Raw genomic sequence first — 18,546 nt, forward strand, 5'->3', positions numbered from 1 at the left:
ACAAAATAGTTACACTTATCCCTATTAGACCAGTGAGGAAACTGAGGCACAGAATTGTAGAAATTTGTCCAAAGTAATGTGGTTATAAGTGTTGGAAGCAGAAATCAAAACTAGACAGCTGGTTTCAGCATCCGCCCTTTTAACCATTGTGCTAAACTTATTTACATAAAGGAAACAGAAAGTTTTAGCCTGCTATATTCTATAATGTTCAGAATATATCTGAAATATTAGGTATTGTGCTTCATGGTTTAGGAGGAAAGTTTATAAAGTTTTTGGTCCAAAGGAGAGAGACTAGGATGGTGAGAGATCTTAGAGCCATGTTCTATGTGGGATAGTTCAAGAAACTAAAAACAAGACAAGAGTCCCTAAAAACTTTATTTCACATACTTAAAGGCTATCATGTGGAAAAGGAATTAAACATTTCTTGTGACTTCAGAGGGCCAATTCAGATTCAAAGGATTTTAGTGGCACCTATAAGAATCCAAATTTTATCACAATAGAGAAAAGTACTTTCTAATAATATCAAGTCAAAATGGAATGAGATGGCCTGGGGTTAGTATATTCTCTATTAGTGAGGATTTTCAAAGAAAGTCTGGACAAAAACTTGTTGAGAAAAAATTCTGGAGAGGATTTTGCAACAGATGTAAAATAGATTGTTCAATAGACGACAACTTTTGAAGTTTCTTCTAATCCCAAACTTCAATAATTCTACCAAAAACTCATGTGCAATTTGTCTGCCAGACAGCAGAAAGCAATGGTGAAGCATGAGGTCTGGTGTTGGGTTGCTGGAGTTCAAACACCAGCTCCAGCCCTCACTAGAGAGATAGGATGTGGGCCTCCAATCCCAGAATATTTACTGACTACATGAACATGAACAAGTAATTTCACATCTATATGCTTTAGTTTACCTGTCTTCAATATGAAGATAACAATAATAATAACTACTGGATTTTACAGCATAATTTCATTAAGTATGTTGTTAAAATATGTTAAACATGTAAAGCTCTTAGAACAGCACTTGAAACAGACTAATTATGCAGGCATTATTTTTTTTTTATTATCTTATAACCTTGAGACTTTCTCAACTTCTCTCGCCTGCCACAGTTCAGCTTATAAATGGTGATAATGATAGTATCCCCCTCATAGTCTATTATAAAGACTAACTTATCACAATTAAAACCCTTAAAACAGTACTTGGGTCACAGCAAGAGATAAATAAACATTATCTAGTAGTAGTAGCAGTAGTAGTAGTAGTAGTAATACTAGCAGTAGTAGTAGCAGTAGTAGTAGTAGTAGTAATACTAGCAGTAGTAGTAGCAGTAGCAGCAGTAGTAGCAGTAGCAGCAGTAGTAGCAGTAATACTAGCAGTAATAGTAGCTGTAGTAGTAGTAGTAGTACTAGCAGTAGTAGTAGCAGTAGCAGCAGTAGTAGTACTAGCAGTAGTAGTAGCAGTAGTATCAACAGCAGTAACAGCAATGGTAGCAGTAGTATTTTTATTATGTTGAACATATTTCTTAAACTCTGTGTTTTAATTCTATCATTTCACAAACTAGGGATAAATAATAAATAAATCCTCGCCCTATGTAAGCCAAATTCTAACCTTACAATAATAAACATATATCTTGCATATACAAGTATCTGAGTATACACAAAATATGGGGAAATGTGAGTGTTGAGAAACATATTAGTAAATTTATCAAAAATAACTTTGGAAAAAATGGCCAGAAAAATTTTGAAGCAGATAAATTTGTATTAAGTCAGATAGTAAAAGTTACTCAGAAAGGTTAAAAGGAAAGTAAATAAATCATTGAGCTTAAATGGCAATCACTCAAAATTTGTAAAGGAATTTTGGAGTGAATTTATCCAACATCATCTCCATTGTCTAACTGTCTCCCCTAATTGTCTCACCTCATTTTCTCATGTGTAATGTCTTCATAAATGTCAACTGAGAAGCTTGTAAGCAGACACTGAACTCTATTCATGAAGAGACAAAAGATCTTGACAAATATAATTATAGATGTGAGTATCACTTCTCCACCTGGAAAGTTAGGGGGATAAAAGACTGGACTTTGGTAGATCAGTGCACCAAATCTACTGGATGAAAAGTAAAAACAGAGTCATACATTGCTAATTTGTTTAACGATTTCTTTTTGGAAGTGTAAATGTTCCTGTAGATAAGAGATCAATGGATAGAATTCACCTAGTTTTTAGAAAAGCATCCAACAAACCTCTTCAGAAAAGGAAAACAAAAATAAAGGAGAGAGAGAAAAATAAGGTGAGAAAATTAAGTATTAGCCTAGCCCAGAAAAAATATTTTACCAAGCAAAAAGAGCTAAATGGGCAGAAAACACAGTGTAAAAATAGGAAAATTCTCCTTTGTGTGGTCAAATATAGTGAAATAACTGTAATGTTATGAGAATAGAGTTTTTCTCTTTAAAAATGATCTGTGTTCAAAAAAAGACTGTACATTAAAGATTATTTCTAAATGTGTGAATAACCAGTTAACTCTTCCTGGCAATGATATTGAAATTCAGAATTGTTAAAAATGTTGGAGGATGGCTATAGCAGAGTGAAAAGGTCAGCAAAACCTCTCTACAACAAACATACATACTAGACAAATTGTCAAAAACAACCACTTCAGATCTCTGGAAATCAACCAAAGGCAAACAACAAATTGAGTAACATTTATTTATGAAAAACTGGTGGAGCTTCGGTTAAGAATAGTGAGAGTCTGAGGTATTCTTGTCCATGGATTTTCACACCCCTCCAGCCTGGATATATCAATGAAAAATTGCACTAGACAGAGTTAAACAGGCGAGGAAGACTTTATTCAACTCTGTTGAAATGAGAGAAATATTGAGTTCACCCCTACTGAAACAAAAGGCAAGAGAGATTTTAAGCACTGACGCGAGTTAGTGCAAAAGTACTAGAGGACATTAGAAGGGGAGATTGGTCAACATGATTAGACTATTTGTGTTTGCTAATTGGCTACTAACAAAACTGATTTCTAACTTCTAACCAAGTTAGGCTTCTAACACCCCAAAGAGACCAAGAGATAGGGGTGCTATCTTTTTTGATGATCACATTTCAAAGGGACATCTTCTACATCCATTACAAAGATATTCCTGGATAGTAAAACATGAAAGAGGCTAGGAGAAGACTTAATCTCAAAGGAGCAGAAAAAGAATTGATAATTGCAAGTTTTCTAAAGTAAATGCTATAAGGAAAGGAAGGCCAGAAGTATATACTCAACAACAGACCTTTTTAAAGTTTAGTCAAAAGGAGGGGAATGTCAATGGTGTCTTGGTCAGTCAGAATAGTAGTTTTACCAGAGAGGTCTTGACAATGAAAACCAGAGGTCCCTCATGGTCACATTGTGCTGACTTGGCTTGGAGTGATTTGTGAAATCTTATGCTTAGAGGTGTGGTCAGTAACAGTAATGAACTTAGTTGGAAATGAATGAGAAAACCTACAGCCTTGCTACTCTGAGGTTGCAATCTCAGTTGGGGTGACTGGCAGACTAACTTGAATTTTAATGGAGAAATTTTGAAAATAAGAGCCTTAGAAGGGCTAGATAAGGTCTCTGTGTATGCCAGACATGTGCCAGGAAGATCCAAGAAAACCCAGGGGAATTAAAAGCTGAATATATATGAAAACTTTCTGAATTTAAATGTGCTATCCAACACACATACATATCCATTGGCAGAGGGTGGAGGTCATAATGGCTTGAAAGTGTTTGATCACAAATCCTGTCCAAATCATTGGCTGATTAGAGTAGGTATAACCCTAATAAGCCATGCTAAAGACAGATAAATAGAAGAAGGAGTTAAAAAAGAAAAAGGAGCAGAGACATCAGTGGCTACAATCCAATGGAAGAGAGATTCCTTAGATTAAGTTCAGGCAATTTATTCAGACAACAAAAAAATAAGAAGAAGCCTGAGTTAAAAGGGAAGAGTCGGGATAAGATTTGGTACAAAATATAATTTAAAATGTCCAGTCACCACCAAAAATGTAAAACATGCAAAGAAACAGTAATGTGTAACCTATACTCAGGAAAAAAAAATCAGTAGAAATTGGGGTCTAGAAGGGTGCTTGGGTGGCTCAGTCTGTTAAGCATGCAGCTCTTGATTTGTCTCAGGTCATGATCTCACTGTTTATGGGATTGAGCCCCGTGTCAGGCTCTGTGCTAACAACACAGAGCCTGCTTAGGATTCTCTCTCCCTCTCTCCCCACCCCCACTCTTTCACCCTGAAAATAAGTAAATGAACATCAAAAAAAAAAAAAAAAGAAATTGGGGTCTAGGTGTTGGAATTAGCAGACAAAGGCACCAAAGTAACTATTATAAATATGTTCAAAGAATAAAATAAAACTATGTTCCATGAATTAAAGAAAGTGTGATGACAGTGATTCAACAGATAAATAAAGGAGTATAAGCTGTAAAAAGAATTAAATAGAAATTCTACAGTTCAAACTAGGGGGCCCAAAATGAAAAATTCACTAGGTGAACTATATAATTTGACTGTACATATAGATTTAAGATGATGAAAGAAAGAACCAGTGATGTGGAAGATAAATCAATGAAAATTATCCAATTTGAAAAAAAAAGAGTAAAACAGATGGGAAAAAATAACAGTCTCAGAAACCTATGGACCACACTTAAACATACTTATTTGTGATAGGAGTCTCAGAAGGAGGAAGAGAGAATGAAACAGAAAACATGTTTGAAAAGATGATGGCTGAAAGTTCTTAAATTTGAAGAAAAAAAATTAATTTACAGATCCAAAATAAAAAATGTTGTAGTAATAAAGACAAACAGAACCATACCTACATACATCACAGTAAAATGAATGAAAGTCAAAGAGAAAGAGAAAATCTTGAAAACAGCAAGTTGTACTGGGTAACAACAAAGCAATGGTTAACATCTCATCAGAAATAATGAAGAAACAGTGGAATGATATATTTAAAATGCTGACGGGCACCTGGGTGACTCTTTGGGTTAAGTGTCCAACTTCAGCTCAGGTCATGATCTTGCAGTTTGTGAGTTTGAGTCGTGCATTGGGCCCTCTGCCGTTAGTGCAGAGCCTGCTTCAGAACCTCTGTCTTCCTCTCTCTCTTCCCCTCCCCACTCATTCTCTCTCTCACTCTCAAAAATAAACATTAAAAATTTTAAATAAATACATAAATAAATAAAATGCTGAAGTAAAAATTGACAACCATGAATTCTCTATACAACAAAACTATTTTTGAAACATGAAGACAAAATAAACACATTTCTGGACAAAGATTGGGAGAATTTGTTGGTAGCAGATTTGCCTTAGAAGAAACAATAAAGGAAGTCTTTCAGGTTGAAAGGAAATGATACCAGACAGTAACTCACATCCACAAGAAGGAATAAAGAGCATCTTCAAATTGTAGGCAAATACAAGAGAACACATAAATGTGTGGTTATCTTTTCTTCTAATTTCTTTAAAAAAATTAAAGTCTATAAAATAATAATTATAAAACAGTATTATTTGGTTTATAACATACAAAGATGTAATATATAATACAATAATAGTAAAAAATAGGGGGAATAAATGGAGCTGTTGACTTATAGTAGAATGTGAAGATTTAAAACGTATATTGTAATCTCTAAAGTAACCAGTAAGAATACAAAAAATCAATTAAAATTGTTTATTAAAAATTTTTAGCTAGTAAGTGAGTAACATAGGAATAAACACAGGAATGAAAAAGACCTAGGAAAGAAAAAACAAATAGCAAAATGGCAGACAAAAATCAACCAAATCAATCATTACATTGCATATGAATGGAATAAACACACTGTAATAAGTTGAATGATGTCTACCCAAATTTCATGTATACAAACTTCAGAATGTAATCTTATTTGGAAATAGTCTTTGCAGATGTAATCAAGTCAAGATGAGGTCATATTAAATTAATGTGAGTCTTAACCCAATGACTGGTGTCCATGTAAGGAGGGGAATATGTGGAAACACTGAAAGAAACACTGGGGAGAATGCCATGTGAAGACAGAGGCAGAGATTGGAGTGATTATGTCTACAAGCCAAGGGACACCAAGAATTGCCAGCAACCACCAGAATCCAGGAAAGAGGCACCAAACAGATCCTCCCTCAGAGCCTCCAGTAGAAACCAACCTTGCCAACAGTTTGATTTGGACTTTCAGCCTTGAGGACTGTAAGAAAATAAATTCTGTTGTTTTAAGACTTTCAGTTAGTGGTATTTTGTTATGGTAGCCCTGGGAAACTAATATACACTCCAATTAAAAGACAAAGAATGGGACGCCTAGGTGGCTCAGTCGGTTAGGTGTCTGATTTCGCTCAGATCATGATCTCGTCGTTCATTGGTTGAGCCCTATGTGGGGCTCTGTGCTGACAGCTTTGGAGTCTGCTTCTGATTCTGTGTCTCCCTCTCTCTCTATCCCTCCCCAGCTTGTGCTCTCTCTCTCACTCTCAAAAATAAATAAACTTTAAAAAAAAGACAAAGATTGACTGGGACAAAAGATGCAAATCCAATTATATTTAGTCTATAAGGGACACCGTGTAGATATAAAGATAAAAAGAGTTTGAAAGTACAAGGATGGGAAAAGACATCCCATATCGTAAGAGATGATATGAAAAAGTATTGAAAAAGGAAATAGACAATTCAGTAATTAGAGCTGAGGATTTCAATGTCCCATTCTCAGTAATTTATAGAAGAACTAGACAGAAAATCAGTAAGGATATAGAAGAATTAAATAACCTAATAACCAACTTGACACAACTGACATTTACAGAAAACTCAAGCAAACAACCTGTAAGTATACATTCGTTTCAAATACATATAGCACATTCTCCAGGATAAGCTATATGCTAGGTCATAAAATAAGCCTCAATCAATTTAAAGGATCAAAATAATTTAAAGACTACAACAGAATTAATAGAAAACAACAGAAGGAAATTTGGGCAATCTCCATATGGAAATTAAATAGCTTACATTCTAAATAATCCATAGGTCAAATGATAAATTTCAGGAGATATTGGAAAATATTTTGAACCATATTAAATAAAAAGATAAGATATCAAAGTTTATGGGATACACATAAAGCAGTGGTTAGAGGGAATTCTGTAGCTTTGAATGTCATGTTAGAAAAGCAAAAAGATCTCAAATCAATAATATAAGCTTCCATCTTAAGAAACTAGAAAAAAAAAGCAAATTAAATCCAAAGCAAGCAGAAGGAAGGGAAAATTAAACATCACAGCACAAATCAATGAAATGGAGAACAAAATAACAATAGAGAAAAATCAATGAAGCCAAAAGTTGGTTATTTTAGAACATGAACAAAATTGATAAATATGACTAAGTAAAAACACAGAAGACACAAATGACCAATTCATAATGTAAAAGGGGGCATAATAAGTGACCCTATAGAAATGGACACAAGTATAAGAAAATCATTTTATGGACAACTTTATATAAAAGACTACATAATTTATTTAAATGGGAAAATTCCTAGAAAGAAAAAAATGCAATCAAAACTAACTCAGAAATAAATAGAATAACTGAAGAGGCTTATAAATAATTACGTTGAATTAGCAATAAAATATCTTCCCAATAGAAAAACCTAGGCCCAGATGGCTTCATAGATAAACTCTTTAAAATATTTAAAGAAAAATTAATACCAATACTTTATAAAATCTTTCAGAAAATAAAGAAAGAAGGGATGCTTCCTGAGGTATTCACTGAGTGCAGTATTATCCTAATACTAAAGCAAGAAAAATATATCATTAGAAAATATTACTATAGATCAATATGCTCATGGGCATAGTTGTAAAAATTATTAACAAAATGTTAGCAAACAAATAACAGCAATACTTACAAACCATTATATACTATAATCAAGTGAGACTTATCTTGACTCAGGACATCAAGGTTGTTTTATCTTCTGAAAACTAGTTAATGTAATATACCACATTTATAGAATGCAAAACACCATTACATAATATTCTTAATAAAAATAGAAAAATCAATAAACAAAACTCAATGTCCATAAGAAAGAAAGAAAAAAAAAAGCAAGCAAGCAAGCAAGAAACTCTCAATACCCTAGATATAAATAGGAATTCCCTCCAACTGATCAAGGGCATCTATAAAGTGTATCTGTGAAAAACCTATACCTAACAACATCCTTAATAGTGAAAGACAGAATGCTTATCCTTTGTGATTGAAATGCCTACTCTTATACTTCTATTCAACATTGAACTAGAAATTCTAGACACTGCAATAAAGCAAGAAAAAGAAATTAATGTCATGCAGATTAGAAAGAATGAAAACTATCTTAATTACAAATGGCATTAACTTACATGTAGAAAATCCTAAGGAATTTACAAAACTAATAAACAAGTTCAGCATGGTTGCTGGGTACAAGATCATAATAAAAAAAGTCAATTGTATTTTTATGTAGTAGCAATATTACATATTAAGAAATTAAGAAATTTAAAAAAAATTAAGAAATTAATAATTTTGTCAAAAAGAATAAAATACTTAAGAATAAGCTTAAGGAAAAGCATAATCAGACCCATATATCGAAAACTTCAAAACATTGATAAGAAAAGTTAAGGAACATCTAAGTAAATGATGAGATGATTCATGTTTACATATTAAAAGACTTAATATTAAGATGTCCTTTCTTCACAAATTGATGCTTAGATTTAATACAATCCTTACCAAGACTGCAGCAGGATTACTTTATAAAATTTGACAAACTGATCATCAAACTTAAATGGAAATACAGAGGACCTAGAATACCCAAAAACTTTTTATAAAAGGACAATGTTAGAAGACTTATAGCATCAAGTTTCAAACTTATCATAAAATTCCAGTATCACAATAGTATGTTATTGGCATAAGGATAGATAATATAGAGCAATAGAACACAATAGAAAATATAAGAAAACTCTTACAGATGTGGTCAGTTGATTTTTGACAAAGATATCAAGGCAATTTAGTAGGGAAAGACTTTTCCACAAATGGTGCTGACATAATTGGTCTCAGCTAGGACAAAATAATGTTCTGGTACAATGCCAAAAAACAACAACAAAAAAAGACAGAACACAAACTTAGATCCTTATATTACACCACAAAAAAGTTAAGTCAGATTATTATACATGGAAATAGTTCCAGTTTTGATGAGGAAAATATTTCCTAGATATGGCACCCAAAGCACTACTTAAAATAAAAAAATTGATATGATACATTATCAAAATTTTTAAAAATAGTCTTTGAATGACAAAAAATGAAAGAAAGCTGTATACTTGCGGGGAGGGGGGGAAATTACATTTATGTACCTAAAGAAGAACTTGTGTCCAAATATAAATAATATAAAGAACTCTTACAAATCAACAATAAAAAATCAATTGAACAAAAAATGGATGAAAATTTGAACAGACACTTCACTGAAGGAAAATATAGGATTAGCTAATTAGCACATAGACAGATGCTCAACATGTTTAGTCATTAGGGAAACAGAAATTAAAACTATAATATGGGGGCATCTGGGTGGGTCAGTCTGTTAACCCTCTGAATCTTGATTTCAGCTCAGGTCACAATCTCATGGTATGTGAGATGGCGCCCTCCATGCTGTCAGTGTGGAGCCTGCTTGGGGTTCTCTCTCTCCCTTTCTCTCTGCCCTGCCCCTGCTCTCTAAATAAATAAATAAATAAATAAATAAATAAATAAATTTTAGAAACCTACAACATGTTGTATGGAACCACAAAAGACCCTAAATAGCCAAAGTAATGTTGAAAAAGAAAATCAAAGCTGGAGGCATCACAATCCTGGACTTTAGCCTGTACTCCAGTACAGACTGTAATCATAAAGACAGTATGGTATTGGCACAAAAACAGACACATAGAATAGTGGAGTAGAATAGAGAACAAGAAATGGACCCACAAAGGTATGACCAACTAATCTTCAACAAAGCAGGAAAGAGTATACAATGGAAAAAAAAAAACACAGTCTCTAGCAAATGGTGCCAGGAGAACTGGACAGCAACATGCAGAAGAATGAAACTGGACCACTTTATTAGACCATACACAAAAATAAATTCAAAATGGATGAAAGGCCTAAATGTGAGACAGGAAAGCATCAAAATCCTAGAAGAGAAAACAGGTAACAACGTCTTTTACCTCAGGCATAGCAAATTCTTACTTGACACGTCTCTGAAGGCAAGAGAAACAAAATTAAAAATTAACTATTGGGACCTCATCAAGTAAGAAGCTTCTGCACAGCAAAAGAAACAATCAACAAAACTAAAAGACAACCAACGGAATGGAAGAAGATATTTGCAAATAACATATTGGGTAGAGGGTTAGTATCCAAAATCTATAAAGCACTTACGAAACTCAACACCCAAAAAATCAATAATCCAATGAAGAAATGAGCAAAAGGCATGAATAGACACTTTCCAAAGAAGACATCCAGATGCTCAACATTGGCTCATCATCGGGGAAATACAAATCAAAACTACATTGAGATACCACCTCACACTGGCCAGAGTGGCTAAAATTACCAATTCAGGAAAGAACAGATGTTGGTGGGGATGGAGAAAGGGGAACTCTTTTGCACTGTTGGTGGGAATGCAAACTGGTGCAGCCACTCTGGAAAACAGTATGGAAGTTCCTCAAAAAATTAAAGATACAACTGCCCTTCAACCCAGCAATAGCACTACTAGGAATTTATCCAAAGAATATAGGAGTGCTGATTCATGGGAGAACATGTACCTGAATATTTATAGCAGCACTATCAACAATAGCAAAATTATGGGAAGAGCCCAAATGTCCATCAACTGGTGAACGGATAAATAATAAGTGGGATATTTATAAAATGCAATACTACTTGGCAATGAAAAAGAATGAAATCTTGCCATTTGCAATGACATGGATGGAACTGGAGGGTATTATCCTAAGTGAAATAAGTCAGTTAGGGAAAGACAGATATCATATGTTTTCACTCATATGTGGAAGTTGAGAAACTTAGCAGAGCACTGTGGGGGAAGGAAAAAAAATAGTTACAAACAGAGAGGGAGGCAAACCATAAGAGACCTTTAAATACAGACAACAAACTGAGGATGGAAGGGGTGAAGAAAATGGGTGATTGGCATTGAGGAAGGCACTTGTTGGGATGAGCACTGGGTGCTTCATGTAAGTGATGAATCATGGAAATCTACTCCCAAAGCCAAGAGCACACTGTATACACTGCATGTTAGCTAACTTGACAATAAATTATATTTAAAAATGAAACTAAAAAGTAAATAAATAAAACCCTGTAATATGATACCACAAGAACATAACAGAATGTTTATAATCAAAATACTGAAAAAATGGTGAAAATTAGAAGAAATGGAATATAAAAATATACAGCCACTTTAGAAAACAGTTTGGTAGTTTCTTAAACAATTAAACATGTACTTAACATAAACCCAGTCATTCTACTCCTAGGTATATACCCAAGAGAAATAAAAAAAGATCTATACAAAGGACTTTAGTGTATGTTCATAGCCATCTCATTCTTAATAGCAAGATAATAGCAGTACACACATATATCAACTATTAAATGAATAAATAAAATGTGGTATATGCATGGAATACTATTTAGCAATTAAAAAGCGGGTAACTACCAATACATGAAACAGTGTGAATGAACCCTAGAAACATTCTAGGTGAAAAAGCTACACACAAAACACTACATATTTTATGATATCTTTTACATGAAATTTCTAGAAAAGGACACTGTGCAGAAAGAAAGCATATCAGAGGTTGCCTAGGGTTCGCTGTAGGAATGAGTGAGAATTGACTCCAAACAGCTATAAGGAATCTAGATTCTGATTATGGTTACACATTAATAAATTTACTAAATATCGAACCACAGAATTAGAATAGTTGAATTTTATGGTGTGTAAAGTTAAGCTCTTAAGAAAAATTTGCAGCATCTCACAAGTCCATGTAAATTCATAACTATTAGGCAAATTAACTTAAAGTGAGCATACAGAAAGAAATTGATTTAAGTTTAAAAAATTGAATTTGAGATATTTAGCCAGGATGCAGGAAAAAGAGCTAGATATCATCGTGGTGTACACATTATTGAAGGTTTTCTCCTAAATCTGTCAGTCCAAATTATGGAATTAAATAAAAATAGAAAATAAAATGTTATAAAAATAGGTAATGCTAAGTGGGTTATAATGAAGTAGCCTCCTTTACCATTGCACGTGAACATCTTTCACAAACACATTAAATTTATTTTTCATGATTGTCTTTTTTAAGGTCAAAGGGGAAGGCTATACCCCAGTGGGAGGGGTTTAAGTCTCTCCTCTGAAGAGATAGACATTTGCAGTGTCTACCCTTGCAGTACAGAAGATACTGGTGACAAAATCAAAACTCAGAAGGTGGGTTTTAAGAGGGAGAAAAAATTCTAAATTCTTTCTGAGTCTGAGTAGTGATGGAGTCGTGTGGGAGGAGACTACAGAAGGTCACTGACACCATGTAGTTATATCAAAAATAAAACGAGAAGAGCTTGGATGGTTCAGTCGGTTAAGCATCCAACTCTTGATTGCAGCTCAGGTCATGATCTCACAGTTTATGGGATGGAGCCCAGTGCAGAGCCTGCTTAGAATTCTCTCCCTCCCTCTCTCTCTGCCCTTCTCTTGTTCATGTACTCTCTCTCTCTCTCTTTCAAAATAAATAAACATTTTAAAAAGTAAATAAATAAAAACTTCAGTCTGAAACCATGAAACCTAAAAGAAATTTTAAAACAGGGGTGCCTGGGTGGCTCAGTCCGTTGTGTCTGACTTCGGCTCAGGTCATGATCCTGTGATCTGTGAGTTGAAGCCCCATGTCGGGCTCTGTGCTGACAGCTCAGAGCCTGGAGCCTGCTTCGGATTCTGTGTCTCCCTCTCTCTCTCTGCCCCTCCCCTGCTCATGCTCTGTCTCTCTGTCAAAAATAAATAAACATTAAAAAAATTAAAAATTTAAAACAATAACCAGGGCATACTTTATTTGATCCCTTCTCATGACATAATACAAGTTTAAAATAAGAAAAAAAAAGGTTTTTGAAATGTTCACATTAATTTGTAGGTGGCAGGAGAATTTGCTGAATTGAAATTACCTGGATTGGGATACGACTGTGTGTCCAGGATTTCTCTCACTACTTACTCACCATTTGCTCTTCAGTATCCACCTAGCACATTGCCTGGTACACACTAGATAATCAATCTACAGTTGATGAATGAATGAGTACCTCATGATTTTCAAAGTTTTTGGGGGGAATTAAGATTTTAATGACTAACCTATTGAATATTTAACATCTATTGGCAAACACTGATCTGTTAAATGCACCTTGGTGTCATTTCTGGATGGACCTAATAAACAGACCATTAAGATAGCCGAGTTAGTCATTTCTTATGTTTTTATTTTATTTAAAAAATATTTATTTCTTTATTTTGAGAGAGAGAGCACACATGCAAGCAGAAGAGGGACAGAGAGAGGGGGAGAGAGAGAACCCCAAGCAGGCTCCAGACTGATAGCGTGGAGCCAGATGCAGGGCTTGGTCTCACAAACCCATGAGATCATGACTTGAGCCAAAATAAGATTCAGACACTTAACTGACTGAGCCACCCAGGTGCCCATTTCTCGCATTTTTATTATCAGCCCTACAAAACATATTCCTCCTGAATACTCCATTTCCTACCCTATATCCCTCCCATCTCCCTAGATATTTAGCATGTATGTGTTTATTTCTATACAGTTTGGCTAGTCATATTTTTATTTTTATGGCCCTGTCACTGTGCCTATATAGTTACTTATTGTTTTTATGTGCTTGGTCATGATTTTTTCATGTTTTTCTTGTAATCCCATTGTGTCATAGGTGTCCTAAAGTATCTGAAAATTTGTTATACAATGTAAAGCACTGGCTAAATGTAAGGTATTAAAGATACAAAACTGAAATCAACATTTTGAGGACAATGGATCAATTTAAATTGAATTCTTGTTAAAATTCTATGTGTACTTAATAAAGTATAAGAAAAATCAGTACAAATGGAATAGGAAATGATTATATACAGGTAACCTATGGTTACAGATATACTTTGTGCTATAATTGGGATATTAAGTTTACTCAGTAAGTTAGTGCATTTTGCTCAGCTTTATGTTTCGTTATTTGAGAAACACAGCATAAAGTAAAGTGTAGCATTAAAAGCCAGCTTCATTGCAATTTATTTTTATAGCACAGTGCAAAACAACCCAAGCTGAAAGTACATACAGGCACTCAGACTTAAATCCCTAAAGGTAAGAAAGTAGTTCCATAAACAGATGTGATCATGGATTCTGAGTTTATTTGCTTGTGGCAAAAATAAAAGTACCAACTCAATAAGTTTTAATTTATAGGCATCTCCACCAGAAAGCCTTTGGGCACTTTGAACAAAACTGACTAAAAATAAAATTTAGTAAAAAAAAAAAAAAAAACAAAAAAAAAAAACAAAAAAAAAACCCAACCTAATTTGCCCCATTCTCCACTCACACGAGGGAATATAAATTCTCACCTGGGTAGAGGAGAGATTTCCTTATGTCTTTTCTAGGTGATTTCCTGGAACGGTAGCTATGCTCTGCTCTAGAAGAGAATTTTATGATTGGGGGCATTCCTGGACATTTGAGAATATGAGAGAGGAGCTATGGATGGTGACTCTACCTCTAGGTTTTCTGATCACCACAGCCCCATAGGTTAGCTATGGTCATGCAGCCATGTAGAGCCTTTCTGTTCTCACCCAAAGGAAATATTATTTGCCCATTTTCCTTAGCAGGAAGTTCACGTATATATAAACTGGGCTCATACCTAAACCTGAACATCAGGAAATTCTATGATTGTATCACCGGTCATATGATAGACTGGAAATCCTTATATTTCTTCTGTAAATAAAAGAATAGACACGTATGAGGGCCTGACCTTGCAGGCTTACTTACCTCACATTTTGTTCCTCCAGGGTCTCACTTGTGAATTCCAGTATGTCAGCAGCTGTTCCCACAAACATAAGGAGAAGTTGAGAGAGTTGGTCCCTAGTGATCCCGCCTCCAATGGGTAGAAGCCATCTTCCAATTATGAGCATTAGCAAGAATGTCTGATGGAGTCCCAAAGTCCAAACTTTTTCACATACTGTAGATAAGTTATTCACAAAAACTTTGGCCTGTGTAACAGAAATGTCATACAGAGAGAAGGACCATGAGCTGCCACCTCGGAAAGTGATGCCATCTTCACCATGGCTTTCAATCCACAGTTTTTGTGGAAGGTCATTTTCATAAAAATGATTCTTCACCTACTAAAGAAAATAAAGCTCCTTTCAACTGAAGACTCTGGAGAAAAAAAGCTAAGATGGTTCTTAAAATGGGGCAGCCTTATAAGAAGTAATTTAAACCTCACACTTGCTAGTAGGATTGTAGCATTTGGTATTTAAAGAGCCAATCTGATGACGTTTTAAAGATCACTTCTCATTTTACTTTCTCTGTAACAAAGTATGACACAACACATAGCAAAACTTTTTAAATACCAAATTAAAATCACAAAAAAATCCTTGTATTTTTCTTTCAGAGATTTCAAGTCTGAATTTAGTAATCTGGGAATATTTTAACATGGTACAAATCCCTTGTTTTTTATTGCTCTAAAACACTGCTACATCAAATGAGAGAATGTATAATAATGTTTATTAATTACGTAAATGTAAAGAAAGAGACTAACTATAGTTACTATTTTTATTTTGAACATTTAACATAATTGAAAAATCTATAAACTAGCAACCAAATTTTATTCTGCCTTTAATCTTGGACTCTCAGAAAAATTTACACCCCTTTCTTGTTTTCTGAATGATATCTCTTGCCCGTTTAACTTCTAAATCAGTTTTAAAATATATTACTGGCCCTCAGAGGCTATAATCTTTTAAAGACTACAGGAATGTTGGTCTCCAGTGGATTGGATAGTTGATTCTGATTTATACAAGTAACTTGACTATGTTTGTGCAAATCTATTTACTCCTCTCAATTACTTACTGATGTACAGGTAAAGGCAGGATAAGACAAGGCAGGATGCTAACCTGATTGAAGCCACACATGAAGATCAGTGATCTTGCCTTTACACACTATTTCATATTTCTTCTATGAGACTTCATATACATCTTACTCAATTCTTTTTTTTTTATGTTTATTTATTTTTGAGAGAGAGACAGACAGAGACAGAGTGTGAGTGGGAGAGGGGCAGAGAGAGAGGGAGACACAGAATCTGAAGCACGCTCCAGGCTCTGAGCTGGCAGCACAGAGCCTGACACAGGGCTTGAACTCATGAACCGCGAGATCATGACCTGAGCCAAAGTCAGACACTTAACCGACTGAGCCACCCAAGTGCCCCATACATCCTACTTAATTCTTATAGGAAGCATACTAGTGGGGTAGTTATTAATACTTTCAACTGTCAGATGAAAAACTGAGATACAGAGAGATTAAGTGATTTTTTCAAAGTGATGCCAGTCAGCTGTGACGGGAGCTTGATTTAGAATCCATGAATTAGACTGAATTAAATCTCTTAGAATCAATAATCTATCTTATTATTGAAACCATGGCTCATTGGTACTGGCCTGGGCCTCGAGTCTCTCCCATATATCATTTCCTAATAGGCCATGGTTAGTTTGACAAATATCAGGCATGTGAAGAACAAAGAAGTAATTCTATTTTGGCTGAAAATCTTCCCTATTTTATTAATGTAAACTCCTAAAATATATACAGGACAGATCCCAATCTTTTAACTATATCATTCCTTTACCAAAAATATGTATCTCCCTTTGTGCATACATTGTCTGACCTAAGTGTTATAGGTTACTTAATGCTGCAAGTTAAATATACCTATTAATATACAGGTATATTAGATATATATGACTATTATGCATGTTAAATGTGTTTAATAAATATAAAAATACAATTGTTTTGCAAAATCCTGAGCAAACGATTAAATGATTGGCAAATTTCCTTAGGAAAGAATGAGCTGCAAGGTGTAGAGCATGTTATTCTCACCAAATGAAAAGGTGATTTGCCAGATCCTTTAAAATACAGTGGAAAAAGCTCTCACCGTCTTAATGAGATCATCTGCTACATTGGCTTGTTCACTTGACATCAAAGTTTGATTGAAGTTTTCTTTGCTGCTGGTATTTTGTGACATCCCTTCAGATTGGCTACTGCAATGCTAAGAATTTTGTAAAAAGGCAATATGTAAAAAAAAAAAAAACCACAATAGGTAGAGTTCCAAGTGGCTTCAATTATCTAAGCAATTATGAGTAGATATGTGGAGTTTACACAGCATGCATAAACATTTCCAAAAATCAGATTATAGTCTTGAGATAGAAAACCACTTTTCAATTAATATGAGAACAGACTCAACTATACATGTTTTATTTTCCCACAAGTCTATGAGGATGTAGAAGCTCCAAGTTCATTGTGCAGAGCTGTAGAATGTTTTAAGTTTTAATTTTAATTCCAATTAATACATATACAGTGTTATATTAGTTTCAGGTGTACAATATAGTGATTTAACAATTTCATACATCACCCAGTGCTCATCTCAAGTGCACTCCTTAATCCTGATCACCTATTTAACTCACCCCCACCCCCACCCCAGCTCCTCTCTGGTAACCATCAGTTTGTTCTCTATAATTGTCCAGTTTTTTTGTTTGTTTGTTTTGTCTCTCTTTCCCCCCCCCTTTGATCATTTGTTTTTTTCTTATATTCCACATATGAGTGAAATTATATGGTATTTGTCTTTCGCTGACTGGCTTATTTCACTTAGCATTATACTCTCTAGCTTTATCCATGTCATTGCAAATGGCAAGATTTCAGTCTTTTATATGGCTGAATAATATTCCGTTGAATATATATACCACCTCTTCTTTATCCATTCATTTATCGATGAACACTTGGGCTGCTTCCATAATTGGGCTATTATAAATATGCTGCCATAAAAATAGGGGTGAATATATCCCTTTGAATTAGTGTTTTTGTATTAATAGGGTAAATACCTCATAGTACAATTGCTGGATCCTAAGGTAGTTCTAGCTTTAACTTTCTGAGGAACCTTCATACTGTTTTCCACATTGGCTGCACCAGTTTGCAGCCCCACCAACAGTGCACAAGGGTTCGTTTTTCTCCACATCCTTGCCAGCACTGTTCTTTCTTGTGTTGTTGATTTTAGCCATTCTGACACGTGTGAGGTGATATCTCATTATAGCTCTGATTTGCTTTTCCCTGATGATAAGTGGTGATGTGCATCTTTTCATGTGTCTTTTGGCCATCTGTATGTCTTCTTTGGAGAAATATCTGTTCATGACTTCTGCCCATTTTTAATTGGATTATTTGGTTTTTGGGTGTTGAGTTTTAGAAGTTTATATATATATATAATATATATATATATATATTTGTTTATATATATATTATATATATATATATATATATATTTTGGATACTAATATAT

General features: G+C 34.3%; 1 protein-coding gene across 2 annotated transcripts in view; it reads right to left on the reverse strand.

Moving 5' to 3' along the window:
- TMEM26 (transmembrane protein 26) overlaps window positions 1-18,546 on the reverse strand; it is a 48,490-nt gene that overhangs the window by 8,930 nt on the left and 21,014 nt on the right. For both annotated transcript variants that reach the window (XM_019444280.2, XM_019444281.2), the window contains exons 3-4: window positions 17,152-17,265; window positions 15,006-15,226 (exon numbers count right to left, since the gene is read on the reverse strand). In XM_019444280.2, coding sequence (XP_019299825.1) covers window positions 15,006-15,226; window positions 17,152-17,265 — 335 coding nt within the window. The remainder of the gene's footprint in view (window positions 1-15,005; window positions 15,227-17,151; window positions 17,266-18,546) is intronic.

The sequence above is a fragment of the Panthera pardus genome, unplaced genomic scaffold (assembly GCF_024362965.1).
Source record: "Panthera pardus isolate Hobbes unplaced genomic scaffold, ASM2436296v1 HiC_scaffold_22, whole genome shotgun sequence".
NCBI classification, from domain to species: domain Eukaryota; kingdom Metazoa; phylum Chordata; class Mammalia; order Carnivora; family Felidae; genus Panthera; species Panthera pardus.